The 12,915-nt window shown below is 42.3% G+C and overlaps 1 protein-coding gene across 2 annotated transcripts in view; it reads left to right on the top strand.

The window, feature by feature from the left end:
* The window catches only part of mfhas1 (multifunctional ROCO family signaling regulator 1), a 78,454-nt gene extending 73,719 nt beyond the window's left edge, over positions 1-4,735 (top strand). The window contains exons 2-3 of one of the 2 annotated variants that reach the window (XR_013547046.1): positions 262-483; positions 2,925-4,735. Coding sequence is in view for 1 of the 2 variants with exons in the window: in XM_078395973.1 (XP_078252099.1) it covers positions 262-384; positions 2,925-2,929 (128 nt within the window). In the remaining variant the exon portion in view is untranslated. The remainder of the gene's footprint in view (positions 1-261; positions 484-2,924) is intronic. The other variant, XM_078395973.1, reaches the window with a different exon arrangement.
* Positions 4,736-12,915: the final 8,180 nt, after the last annotated feature.

Below are 12,915 nucleotides of genomic sequence, written 5' to 3'. Positions count from 1 at the left end.
GAACTGGATGAGTTGGGCCGTGTATATGTGCTGTTTGGCTCTATGATTCCGAGAAAGGTACTTACCCAAACTGACAGGGAAGAGGGCTTCAATGTTAAAGTACTTCCAACCATTGTATTTTCATTGATCAAGAACAGTAATTGTCCAACTCACCACCAGGCTTGTAAATTACTTTATTAAAACTTCCGATGAATGCTCAGCTACTGTTAAGAAGTTTAAGGAGTTTAATTAATCTTTATGAATCTCTCTCTCTTTCAACAGGGGAACTATTGACCCAATCCAGACCTGAAGGGGTGACGGAGATTATCTGCCCCAAGAATGGGAGTGAGCCTGTGGACGTGGCCCTGATTTACCCCCCAACCCCCACTGTGATCAGTCCCTGCTGTAAGTGAGGAGTGGCCCACCCTGCTAGTCTTCCTCCGAAAAGATACCTTTAAAATTCGGTTCAAATATTTGGCAGACAAGTTATTTAGCAAGAATAAGGTAAAGTGGAAAGTGCATCTTTGCTTAAAATTATAGAGATAAATAAACTCATAAGGGGCATAAATAAAGTGAAGAGCCACAGGGAAGGGGGGTCTTAAACTAGAGCGCGTAGGTTTAAAGAGAGAGGGGTAACATTTTCACATAGAGGCTGGTACATAAAAAAAGCAACCTCTTCTGTGGAATGTGTGTGTAACACCCTCGGTGTGAAAAAACTTGCTCTTCAATTCCCTTTAAATCTTTTCCATATTCCCTTAAACCTATGCCATCTTGTTTTAGTCTTTTCTACTGTGGGGAAATAGATTGTGACTTTCTCTTTATCTCTGCCCCTTATGATTTTGTGACCTCTATGTCACCCTGTCTGCTGTGTGGCCACTTTCATGTAACTATGCATCTGAACACCTTGGTTCTCTGTTCTGCAACAATCCCCAGGGACCTACCATATACTATGTAACTCCTGCCCTAGTCTGTCCTACCAAAATGCAACTCCTTGCATGCATCTGAATTAAACTCCATCTGCTATTCCTTGGCCCATTGGCTCAGTTGATCAAGATTCTGTTGCAGTCTTGGATAACCATCTTCACTGTCGACTCTCCCACCAATTCCACTGTCATCTGCAAACTCACTAACCGTGCCACCTACGTTTGCATCCAAATCTTTCATATGAATAATGAACAACAGTGGATCCAGCATTGATCCCTGTGGCACATCACTCACCACAGGCTTCCAGTCTCATGAACAACCTTCTACCACCACCCTTTGTCACCAACCTTCAACCCAATCTTGTATCTAGTTTGCTAGCTCCCCTGGATCTCGTGTGACCTTATCTTCCAGACCAGCCTATCAAGCAGTTCCTTGTCAAACCCCATGCTAAAATCCATGCACATAATGTCTACCCTTAGCCCTCTCAGTCGCCTTTTTAAAAATCTCAAATTCGTGAGACATTATTTCCCATGTTGACTATCCTTAACCAGTCCTTGCTGTTGTAAATGCATGTAGATTCTGCCATTGGTCTTCTTTATCTGTAATGTTTGATTATTTAATGTAACATTTAAACAGCAAATTTAATATTTATTAGCAACTTAAAGGTTTCACCTTGTACGTTTATTGAAAGTTGATGTGCGTTTGCGAGAAAATAAGTTGAGGGAAATAAGTGTGAGGGAGGGAATGCCCTGAGTGTCAGCACAAACTCATGGATTCTATGTCATAACAAAATATAAAAAGTATGAAAAGTTCTGGATCCACTTAATATCTGAGCAAGTTTTCTTCCTGCTCACTGGTGTTAGTCAGTGGAAATGGTTATCAAACTGTACCATAGATTTAGAGTAATTGGTAGACTAGAGGGAAGATGAAACATTTTTCATCCAGTGACTGGGGTGGAGGGCAGGTGGATGGCGGGAATCTCGATTTCGCTGCATGAAACTCCTCACATTTAAAAAGTACTTGGATGTGTACTTTTAGAGCCATGGAGCAATTGGGCACGGCAACAGGCCCTCTGTCCATGGCCCTTCTATCCATGACCCTTCTATCCATGCCGTCCAAGTTGCCTAACTGAGCTATCTGGTGGTCTGAGGTCAATGTTTGAAGGTGGGATGAATGGGACTAGTCTCAGGAGCTCCTTTTTTGACTGGCACAAATACACTGGAATTTAGAAGGATGAGGGGGGATCTTATTGAAACATATAAGATAATTAGGGGATTGGACACATTAGAGGCAGGAAACATGTTCCCAATGTTGGGGGAGTCCAGAACAAGGGGCCACAGTTTAAGAATAAGGGGTAGGCCATTTAGAACGGAGATGAGGAAGAACTTTTTCAGTCAGAGAGTGGTGAAGGTGTGGAATTCTCTGCCTCAGAAGGCAGTGGAGGCCAGTTCGTTGGATGCTTTCAAGAGAGAGCTGGATAGAGCTCTTAAGGATAGCGGAGTGAGGGGGTATGGGGAGAAGGCAGGAACGGGGTACTGATTGCGAGTGATCAGCCATGATCGCATTGAATGGCGGTGCTGGCTCGAAGGGCTGAATGGCCTACTCCTGCACCTATTGTCTATTGTCTATTGTCTATCTCCTCCTTGTGTTGTAACTCTACTTATGATTCCTTGCTGTGTCAGACTGCAGCTTGAACCTATGCTGAGTCCTCATCACTAAGGCAACCAAGCACTGAGGATGTTCTGCAAAGAACTGCTTGGATCATATCCATGGATTGAGTAAAGGAGCTAAAACCCCAAGAACCACTTAAGTAATATTGTGGGGCTTTAGAATATTTCTGCAAGAGTAAAGATGGCTGAATGGCCTTCGTGCTGTATGTTTAGCCTGTTGTTATGATGGAGGTTACCTTCCACTAATAGTGTATTTGTGGTCTACATGCAGATCAAGCGCCAATAACATCTTGTTTCAGATGCAAGGCTGCTCTCTGGTGAAGTGATCCATCCCTTTGTTCTTTTTCATAGGTTAAAGTGCAGCCGAGGCATTGTGAACAGTAGATGAATGTCTTATTTATCCTTGGATATGTGAAGAGGAGACTGGAAGCTCTGAACATGGATGCTCTTTTATAGTGGTTTCAATGGGCACGGGTCAATGGACATGGGCAGAGGATCTCACGCCAGACCACTGATTTTCTCGATTCCATGCACGAAGCTTGGAAAGAGGTGTTGTCATCCACTTCAAAATGTCCTCCCTTGGATGAAGAATGGTGGATTTTTATCGTTTGAAAGCAGATTGACCCACTTAACCGATTCTTTTAATGAACAATGCAGTGTAGACAATCTACAAAGTGCACAGGAGTTGTTCACCCAGGCTATTCCTACAGCATTTCCCATATCTGCGAATGCTACCAACGAGAAGGACAAAGGCAACAGGCACATAGGAAAACCACAATCTGTATGCTCCACTTGGAAGTCTCAGACCATCCTGATTTGGAAAGAAATCACGGCTCCTTCATTGTCGCTGGATCCATAATCCTTGAGCTTCCTATTCAACAGTGCTGGGGGAGTACCTTTACCAGAAAGATGGCACTGGCTCAGGAAGGTGGCTCATCACCACCTTCTTGAAGGCAATTAAGAATGGGCAGTAAATCTTGGCGCTGCCAGCTATGCCCTCATCCTGAAAAATGAATAAATGATAAGAAAGACACACACACAGTTCCACCATCTATTTCTGGAACAAGTGGCTCCTCAGGGATTTTCTTTTGCAGTGTTTAATGAAAGCCATACTTGGTGTTGTCTAAAGTGTTGTAGGGATAAAATGCCAAAAGTGATGTTTACGTTCTTGAGTCTGCAGAAGCGCATCGCCACCATTTTGTTGTTTAAACTTACTGCAAGGTTTAATTTAGAGTCTCCTTCATTTTAAAGTTTGTGCAATACTCAGTGTGACAAAACAGACTATTCACGCTGCTTTCTTCACTCTTCGTCAGAATCAGTTTTGAGAAAGCCCCTTAACTGACACCGATCAATCTTCCAGATCTGCTTGAGGATGAAAAATTGGATAAAAACATCGATTCCAAATCGTCACTATATGTTGTGAGGTATTAAATTATAATTTTATTATAACACTGGGGAACAATTATTTGAAAGTTGCATTTTATTTTACCAAGATAAATCTGAAAATCTGCATTTTCATTGTCAACACCTCTCATCCCCGTCCCAGTACACCCCATTGAGAAGTGGATTCTTCCAACTCAGTGATAGCACTCTCATCCCCAAGTCAGAAGCTTGTGAATTCAAGTTCCACTGCAGAGAATGGCCACGTGTGCCAGGCTGACATGACAGGGCAGTTTTGCGCAGAGCTGGGCTTTTGGAGCTGCTTTTTTCCAAATGAGATACCGAACCCTCTTGGAAGATCGGATTCAGTCCGACAGTGTTACTTGAAGTGCAGGGGAGATTCCCAGATGGGCTGGACAACACATTTCATCCACCAAAAACAAAACATTGCTCAACTGTTCATTCATTTGCTGTTTGTGGAAGTTTGCTGTGTGAAAAAATGTTGGGCAAGATTGCCTACAGAAGAACGACAACATTTCAGGAGGACATGACAAGGCAGTTAAAAAAGATGAGCTTTTTTTCTGCTCCAAAGGAAATTGTAGAATTGTGTATCATTAAAACAAAAGTGTTTTCTTTTAATCAATTAATCTGGAAAAAAAAGTGAGAATCAGTGCACCCAACAAATATCTTATTTTTTATGTCTTGTTAATTAAACATGTATTGCGATGGAACTGAAACATTTGCACATCAGTCACCTTGAATAATTAACACTTATTAAAAGAATCATTGGAAAATAGTGATGTCTTCATTTTCTGACACACAAAATCTGACAACAATGTTTTAGTCATAGAATAATACTGTTTGGATACAGGCTCTTTAGCCCAACTCATCTATGCTAATCATGATACCTATCTAAAATAGCCATTTGTCTTTGTTTGCCCATATCCCTCCAAATGCTTACTAACCATGTCTTGTCTAAATCTCTCTTCTCTTAATTTTTTTTATTTTATAATTGATTACAATGTATATAACAACAACAGTAAACCCCATCCCTCCCCTTCCCTACATAATCATGAAAACAAACAAACAAAAACAAACAAATAAATAAATAAAAATACATTTAAAAAAAAACATAACTACAATGTAACAAAAAAAGACAAAAGCACAAAAACATGAGGCAAGGTAATTTTCACAAGTCAAATATTTCAGTATTTTCACTGCTGGATTCAAAGAAGGTACAAAAGCATGTGGCATTGAGGGGATAGTTTTACTTGTCCTTAATATGCTGCAGCACTGGGTTCCATATGTTGAAGAACTTTTGAGGGTTGCCAGACAATTCATATCTCAACCTCTCTACGTGTAATATGCCCATTAATTCTCTTAACCAAGTCTCAAACTGAGGAGCAGAGTCTGATTTCCATAGTTTCAAAATACATCTGTTGGCAATTACCATACCATAAACCAAGATTGTGCGAGCATTATGGTCTAGCTTCTCAAGCGTTGTGGAATACCCGAATAGAGCAGTTTCAGGGTCCGGAGTTAAAGTGACGTTTAAAACAGTGGAGTACCATTGAAATAAAAGACACCAAAAGTTGTGAAGTTTTGGACAAGTCCAAAAGTGGTGAGCGAGTGTACCCTCAGCGGTCTTGCATCTATTACACAAAGGTGAGAGATCAGGAAAGATTTTATGCAGCTTAACCTTAGAGTAGTGTAATCTGTGTATAACCTTGAATTGAATCAGTTGTAGCCTAGAATTAATAGAACAGGATTTTATACTTTTCAGTACTTCCTTCCAGACATCGTCATCAATTTCAATGTTAAGGTCTTCTTCCCAGGTTTGTTTTATTTTTAAAGTAGATTTATCTAGTTTGTTTAAAAAGATACCTACAAACGATGAGATTAGGTTCTTTGCTTCCGGGGGACCCAGCAAAATTTTGGACAACAAGTCGTCTTCGGGCAGGGACTCAAAAAGCGAATTGTTTTGTCGAACATAATTTCTCAGCTGTAAGTACCTGAAGAATTGAGTTTTGGGCAATGAGAACTTGGATTGTAGCTGATCAAATGATGCAAAGTGTCTATTTATGTAAAGATCTTTTATTGTAACTATCCCTTTACAGCTCCATTCTTTGAATGCTGTGTCTGTAAATGATGGGGGGAAAGCGTGGTTATGCCAGATTGGGGCGTGCATTGACGTATTCGGAAGCTCACAAGCTTTCCTAATTTGGTGCCATATTCTCTGAGCATTGGACAGAGTGAAGTGATCCTCTCTAAGAGAGGTGAGAGATCTGGGTAATGAAAAAAGGAGAGCAGGGAGAGAAGTTTTTGGGGTTAAGCTTTTTTCAATCGCCAGCCAAGGTGGCAGGTCATATCCAACTCCCCGTTCATATGCATACTGCCAGTATACCATGACTCTAACATTGGCCGCCCAATAGTAATATAAAAAGCACGGTAACCCCAGTCCCCCATGTTCCCTCGTTTTTTGAAGATAAGCTTTTGAGATCCTGTGTGCTTTATATCCCCAAATAAATGGCATAATGATAGAATCGATTAACTTAAAGTAGGATTTGGGGATAAAAACAGGAACATTCTGAAATAAATACAGAAATCTCGGCAGGGAGACCATCTTTACTGCGTTCACGCGGCCAATCAAGGAAATAGGCAACGTTCTCCATTTCTCTATGTTCTCCTTTAGCTTGTTCAACCTTTCGGTAAAGTTAATTTTAAAAAGGGTCTTGGGGTTTTTAGATATTTTAATGCCCAGATATTTTATACTATCCGGATTTGTTTTAAACTGCATGTTGGCTAAGAATACAGGGTCTAATTCTGCTGTTATCGATATAAGTTCACTCTTCTGCCAGTTTATAGTGTAACCTGAGACCTCGCCAAAGGAATTAATAAGCTGGAATAGGTAAGGAACAGAATGTTCAGGGTCAGATACAAAGATGGCAATATCATCCGCATAAAGCGAAATCTTAATTTCCACCCCACCCAGTATTATCGGTTTTATAAGCGCATGCCCTCTTATGCCGATTGCCAGCGGCTCAATGGCTAACGCAAAGAGGAGCGGCGAGAGGGGGCAGCCCTGTCGCGTACCCCTCTGAAGGGCAAAAGGGGGTGACCTATCCTGGTTTGTGAGTATGGAAGCGGTGGGATGAGCATATATAAGACGTACCCAGGAAATAAAAGAGGCTCCAAGACCAAACTCTTCCAGCACTCTGAGTAAATATCCCCACTCAACCTGATCGAAAGCTTTTTCTGCGTCTAAACACAGAATGGCTTGTTTGGAAGAACTATCGAATTTGTGATACATAATGTTCATTACTCTTCTAACATTAAAGAAAGAGAACCTATTGGGGATGAACCCGGTCTGATCCGTATGGATAATGGATTCTATACACTTATTTAGTCTAGTCGCCATTATTTTAGTAAAAATCTTGAAATCCAAATTAAGCATAGAAATTGGTCGGTATGAGGAGGGATTGGTTTCATCCCTGTCTTGTTTCAATAAGAGAGAAATATTAGCATTGTACAATGACGGTGGGAGCTTTTTCAACTCGATTGAGTGGGAGAGCATCCTGTGCAGAATCGGAGTTACCTGGTCAGCAAACTTCTTATAAAATTCGACTCCAAAACCGTCTGGCCCAGGGCTCTTGCCGTTTTGCAACGACCTAATTGCATCCTTGATTTCTACAGAGGAGGGTTCTGAGTTTAAGGCCTCACAAGAGGCACTATCTAATTTTGGTATGTCCAACTTTTTTAACCATGCATTGATATCACCGTTAGCTTTGGATTTATACAGCTCTTGATAATACTCCTCAAAGCGTTCATTTATTAATTTTGGATCGGTTAAAGCAACACCCTTGCCTGATTTTATTATATGTATGGCCCTACTTGCTTGTTGCCCTCTAAGCTGACGGGCTAACAATGTATGCGGTTTGTCCCCTAATTCAAAATATCGCTGTTTCAGTCGCAGTAGCTGGTCACTGACTTGATTTGTTAGAATCGTGTTATACTCATATTTAAGACTGAGCATATTTTGCAGCGTTTGGGGGTTGTTTGTGCTCCGATACAACGTCTCCATTGGAGAAAGCTCCGAATCAATTTCTTGTAGACGTCTCTCTCTGGATTTCTTTAAAGACGCTTCATACGAAATAATATGACCCCTCATAACTGCCTTGAAAGCTTCCCACAAGGTGGAGTCCGAGACATCAGAAGTGTCATTGGTCTCCAAATATTCTGTAATTTTTTCAGACATGTATTTACAGAAAGTTCCATCATTAAGCAAGGAAAGGCGTAGTCGCCATTTAGCACATCGTTTAGGCAGCTTAAAGTCAAAGATAATTGAGGTTGGAGCGTGATCTGAGATCAAAATGTTTTGATATTTGGTATTTATTACATTAGGTATGAGTTTCGAGTCTAATAAAAAATAATCGATACGAGAGTATGAATTGTGCATTTTAGAAAAAAAAGAGTATTCTCTGTCTGTGGGATGCTGTATCCTCCAAATGTCAACTAAATTGGTGGAGGAGATGAGATTTTTCAAAACCATGGATGCATTCGAAGGGCTACACATTTTATTTGATGACCTATCCAGGTGCCAGTCAAGGATTGTGTTATGGTCCCCTGCAACAATCACATTCGTATTAGAAAGGTCAGGTAGCTTATCAAAGATTTTGCGAAAGAAAGCTGCATCATCAATATTCGGACCATAAATGTTAAGCAGTGTTACATGAACAGAGTAAAGGTACCCAGTTACTATGAGAAATCGACCATTCGGGTCACTTACTGTAGAAATATGTCTGAAATCTATGTTTTTCTTAACCATAATTGCCACCCCGCGGGCTTTGCTAGAAAATGTGGATTGAAATATCTGATCTGCCCATCTGCAGCGCAACTGTCTCTGCCCCAATGTTCTAATGTGAGTTTCTTGGAGGAACACAAGGTCGGCAGATAAAGACCTAAGATGTGAAAACACCTTAGCTCGTTTAATTGGGTGGCCCATGCCGCGGACATTCCAGCTCACCATGGTAACCCTCCCACGCACATCATCATCCCCAGGTACCATCAGAAGGTGTAAATTGTATTACATAAGCAGCGACATAATAATTTGCCTCAAACAAAAAAACAGGAAGACCACCAACACAAAAACACACACAAAACTCGGACTTTCCCTCCCCCCATCCCCACTCTCCCAAACAAAGTGAGAGAAAATATCCTAACATACTGTAAACGGGGGTTACTTCAACTATCTAGCCTGTTAAGCCCAAAGGCTAGCTAAAGGCTAAATTGTGAAACCGCTAGCTAGTTAACTACAAATTCAGTCGGCATCCCCTCCGATGAACAAACAAAATTACGGATCTGTTCAACAAAAAAAACGTTTCCCTTTGAAAAATTAGCAGGAACCCATCCTGTAAAATCATCCTATTCCTGAAACGAATTAAGCACATTAAACAAAGTTAAAGTTAAATCTATTGAGTCCAACGTCTACCTTTTGTGTGAATGACCATGTCCATGGCTCAGAGTTAACTCGTTCGCATGTTAGCCGACGCCCGCCGTCCACTCCGGGCCAGCGGCTTAAACATGGATAGACATGGGAGAGTCAGTGCACTTGGACAAAAGCTTGTATCCTCAGGATTTAAGCTTACTCGACAAGAGGGTGACCATGCCCCCACGTTGAGATTGGCTGAAACAGCTGGTCTGGAGACCAGCTAGTCAGTGTTAGTCTGTTAGCCGACATTAGCCCACCGTTGTCACCGGGCTGGGCGGCAGGTTATCCGCGAATAGTTTGGCCTCCTCCGGGGTGCTAAATATCGACGTGTCGATACCCTGGGTAACCCGGAGGCGAGCAGGGTAGATATATCCGGTTCGCAGGCCTGCCTCTTTGAGCTTCTTCCTCGTGACCTCGAAAAGACGACGTTGTTTCATTATCTCTGCCGGGAGATCAGGAAAAATGTGAATTTGCTTCCCATTGTAGTTCAGCGGGTATTGTTGTTGTGACAGTCGCATTATCCGCTCTTTCTGATGGCCGCTGTGGATCTTAACTATCATGACTCTGGGGCGCGCGAGATCGTTAGCCGGTTGTCCTCCCAGCCTATACGCCCTATCAACTTCTATGGGCATCGAGAAATGTTCTGCCCCCAACAAGTCCCGAATAAAGTTACCAATGAACTCCATGGGGCGGCCGCCTTCAATCTTTTCTGGTAGTCCGACCACTTTTATGTTCTGGCGTCTGGAGCGCGCCTCCAGATCAATAACTTTATCCTGGAGGGCCTTGTTAGCATATTCTAGCCTTAGCCACTGCTGCTCCAACTGAATTAGTCGAGTGTCATGGTCACTGCTCGCATCTTCTACCATAGATATCCGTGCTCCATGTTCAGTCAGAGTGGCTTGGGTAACTTGGAGGGACACCTCCAGGGTATTAAATCGGTCATCCATCTTCTTGCTCATTTCATTTATAGCTGTAAGAATGATGGCTGTTTCAGGAGTTCCTTCTGCCGATAGTGTGATTAGCTCCGGCTCTCCACCACTAGGCCGCTCCTCATCCAGTGACGATGCTGGGTTTTCATTAAATTTCCTGACGGCTGGCTGCTTTCTGGACGACTTCTGCGTTGTCATTTTATGTCGGTCTGTTATTACAGCAGTAGACACAACTTAAAGTGGGAGTTGTACTATAAATAGTCTTTTATTCCTTAATCTCGATTTATCGGAGGGGAGCTCTAGCAAAACACGTCTATTACATCATATGCACACTAGCGCCCCCCCTAAATCTCTCTTAAATGCTGTTATTGTTGCTTGAAGAAAACTTTCTCTGGCAGTTCATTTCATATATACACCACTTCTCTCTGAAGAGATTGCCCCTCAGTTCCCTTTTAAATCCTTCCACTCTTACCATATACCTATGCCCTCTTGTTTTTGATTCCCCTTAACCGGGGAAAAAAGCTATATGCATTTACCTTATCCATGCTCCTTGCGTTTTTAATACAATAAGGTCACCCCTCAATCTTCAATGCTCCAGTGAGTAAAGTCCTTGCCTGCCCAACCTTTCCCTGTTATTCAGGCCCTCGAGTCCTGGCAACATTCTTGTAAAACCTCTTATCTGTCATGAAGCTGGTCAGACTGTATTCATAGAGAAAGTTCTCCAAAAGTGTATACAATATTCTTTGCACCACTGCAACATAACATATTATCTCCTATACTCAATGCCCCAAGTAATGAAGGCCAGTGTGCCAAGTGCCATTTTTCCACCCTGTCTACTTATGACTCCACTTTCAGAGAGCTATGTATTTGCACTCCTAGGTCTCTCTGTTCTACAACACTCCCCATTGTCCATTCATTGTGAAAAACTTCGTTTGACTTCCCAAAATCCACGTCCTAAGATCATCTGCTTTACCAGTGAAACCTCTTGCATTGAAACACAGTAAATGCAGTCTAAACCACCCACCCTCTATCTCTCATTGCCGTGCTCCTGACCAACCTAACTACTAAACATGCCCTCTTTGTCTACAGTATTTGCCCCCAACTTCTCAATTGTCTCTTTTCTGCATTTGGACTCGCCCCCATCAATCTAGTTTAAAAATTCCCAAGTAGCACCAGCAAATCTTACTGCGGAGAATGAAGGCACGAGGTCCCAGCCCTCTTGGACAGGTCACTGCTGCTCCAGAGAGGTTCCAATGAATCCCGACCGCCTGCACCAGCTCCTCAGCCATACAATCATCTAGCTTACCCTTCTATTTCTGTCCTGGTGCCAGTAATTCAGATATTACTGCCCTTGAAGTATTGCTTTATAACCTATTTCCTAACTCCCTACATTCACCCCACAGGACCTCGTGCCTTTTTCTACCCATGTTGTTTTCAATTAGCACAACAACTTCTGGCTGCTCACTCTATCCCTTGAGTATGTTTTGCAGCTTCTCCGAGAAATCCTTGACCCAGCAAGCAGGAGGCAACACCCTATTCTGGAGTTTCATTTGCGGCCACCAACTCTGTTGTCTGACACCCTAACTATTCAGTCTCCGATCATTATCGCTCTTTCCCTGACTTCACCCTTCCCTGCTGGGACTCAGGGACAGTCACGGTGCCACAGACCAGGCTGCTGTTGCTGCCCTCTGAAAGGTCACCCACCCGCTCCCCAAAACGACACACAATACTCCAAATGTAGCCAAACCAAAGTCCTATGAAGTTGCATCAAGACTGCCTGACTCTTATAATGTCTCTACCAATGAAGCCAGGCATACCATATGCCTACTTTACCACTCTGGCTGCTTGTGTTGCCACTTTCAGGGAGGTATTGACTTGGACCCCAAAATCCCTCTATACATCAATGCTGTTAAGGATATTGCCTTTAATTGTATATCTTCCCCTTACATTCAATCTCGCTACGTGCAACACCTCAGCCTCTTTTCAGGTTAAATTCCATCTGCCATTTAAACCAGCATCTGCGGTTTTCTTTCCTATAAATGTAGATGGGTTGGTTAGTGAGTTTGCAGATGACACCAAGATTGCTGTAGTCCATTTCTGTACTTCATTTATAACCCGCTGTATACTTTAACAGCCTTCCTCACCGTCTGCGACTCCAGCAATCTTGGTGTCATCTGCAAACTTACTAACCAACCCATCTGCATTTATAGGAAAGAAAACTGCAGATGCTGGTTTAAATCGAAGGTAGACACAAAATGGTGGAGTAACTCAGCGGGTTAGGTAGCATCTCTGGACAGAAGGAATGGGTGATGTTTCGGGTCAAGGCCCTTCTTCAGACATCTACATTTACATTTATGTCTGTCATTTATATATACATATATATATATATATATCATAAACAACAATCCCAGCACAGGCCCCTGCAGAAATCCATCAGTTACAGACCTCCAGCCTGAGTATTGTTCTTCCATCACCACCCTCTGTCTTCTTTCAGTAAGCCAGTTCCAAATCCATATGATTGTGAATCCTGTGTATCATCTTTTCA

The sequence above is a fragment of the Rhinoraja longicauda genome, chromosome 3 (assembly GCF_053455715.1).
Source record: "Rhinoraja longicauda isolate Sanriku21f chromosome 3, sRhiLon1.1, whole genome shotgun sequence".
Classification (NCBI taxonomy): Eukaryota; Metazoa; Chordata; class Chondrichthyes; order Rajiformes; family Arhynchobatidae; genus Rhinoraja; species Rhinoraja longicauda.
Note: the sequence above shows the minus strand (reverse complement) of the source record. Positions and strands in the feature narration are given on the sequence as shown.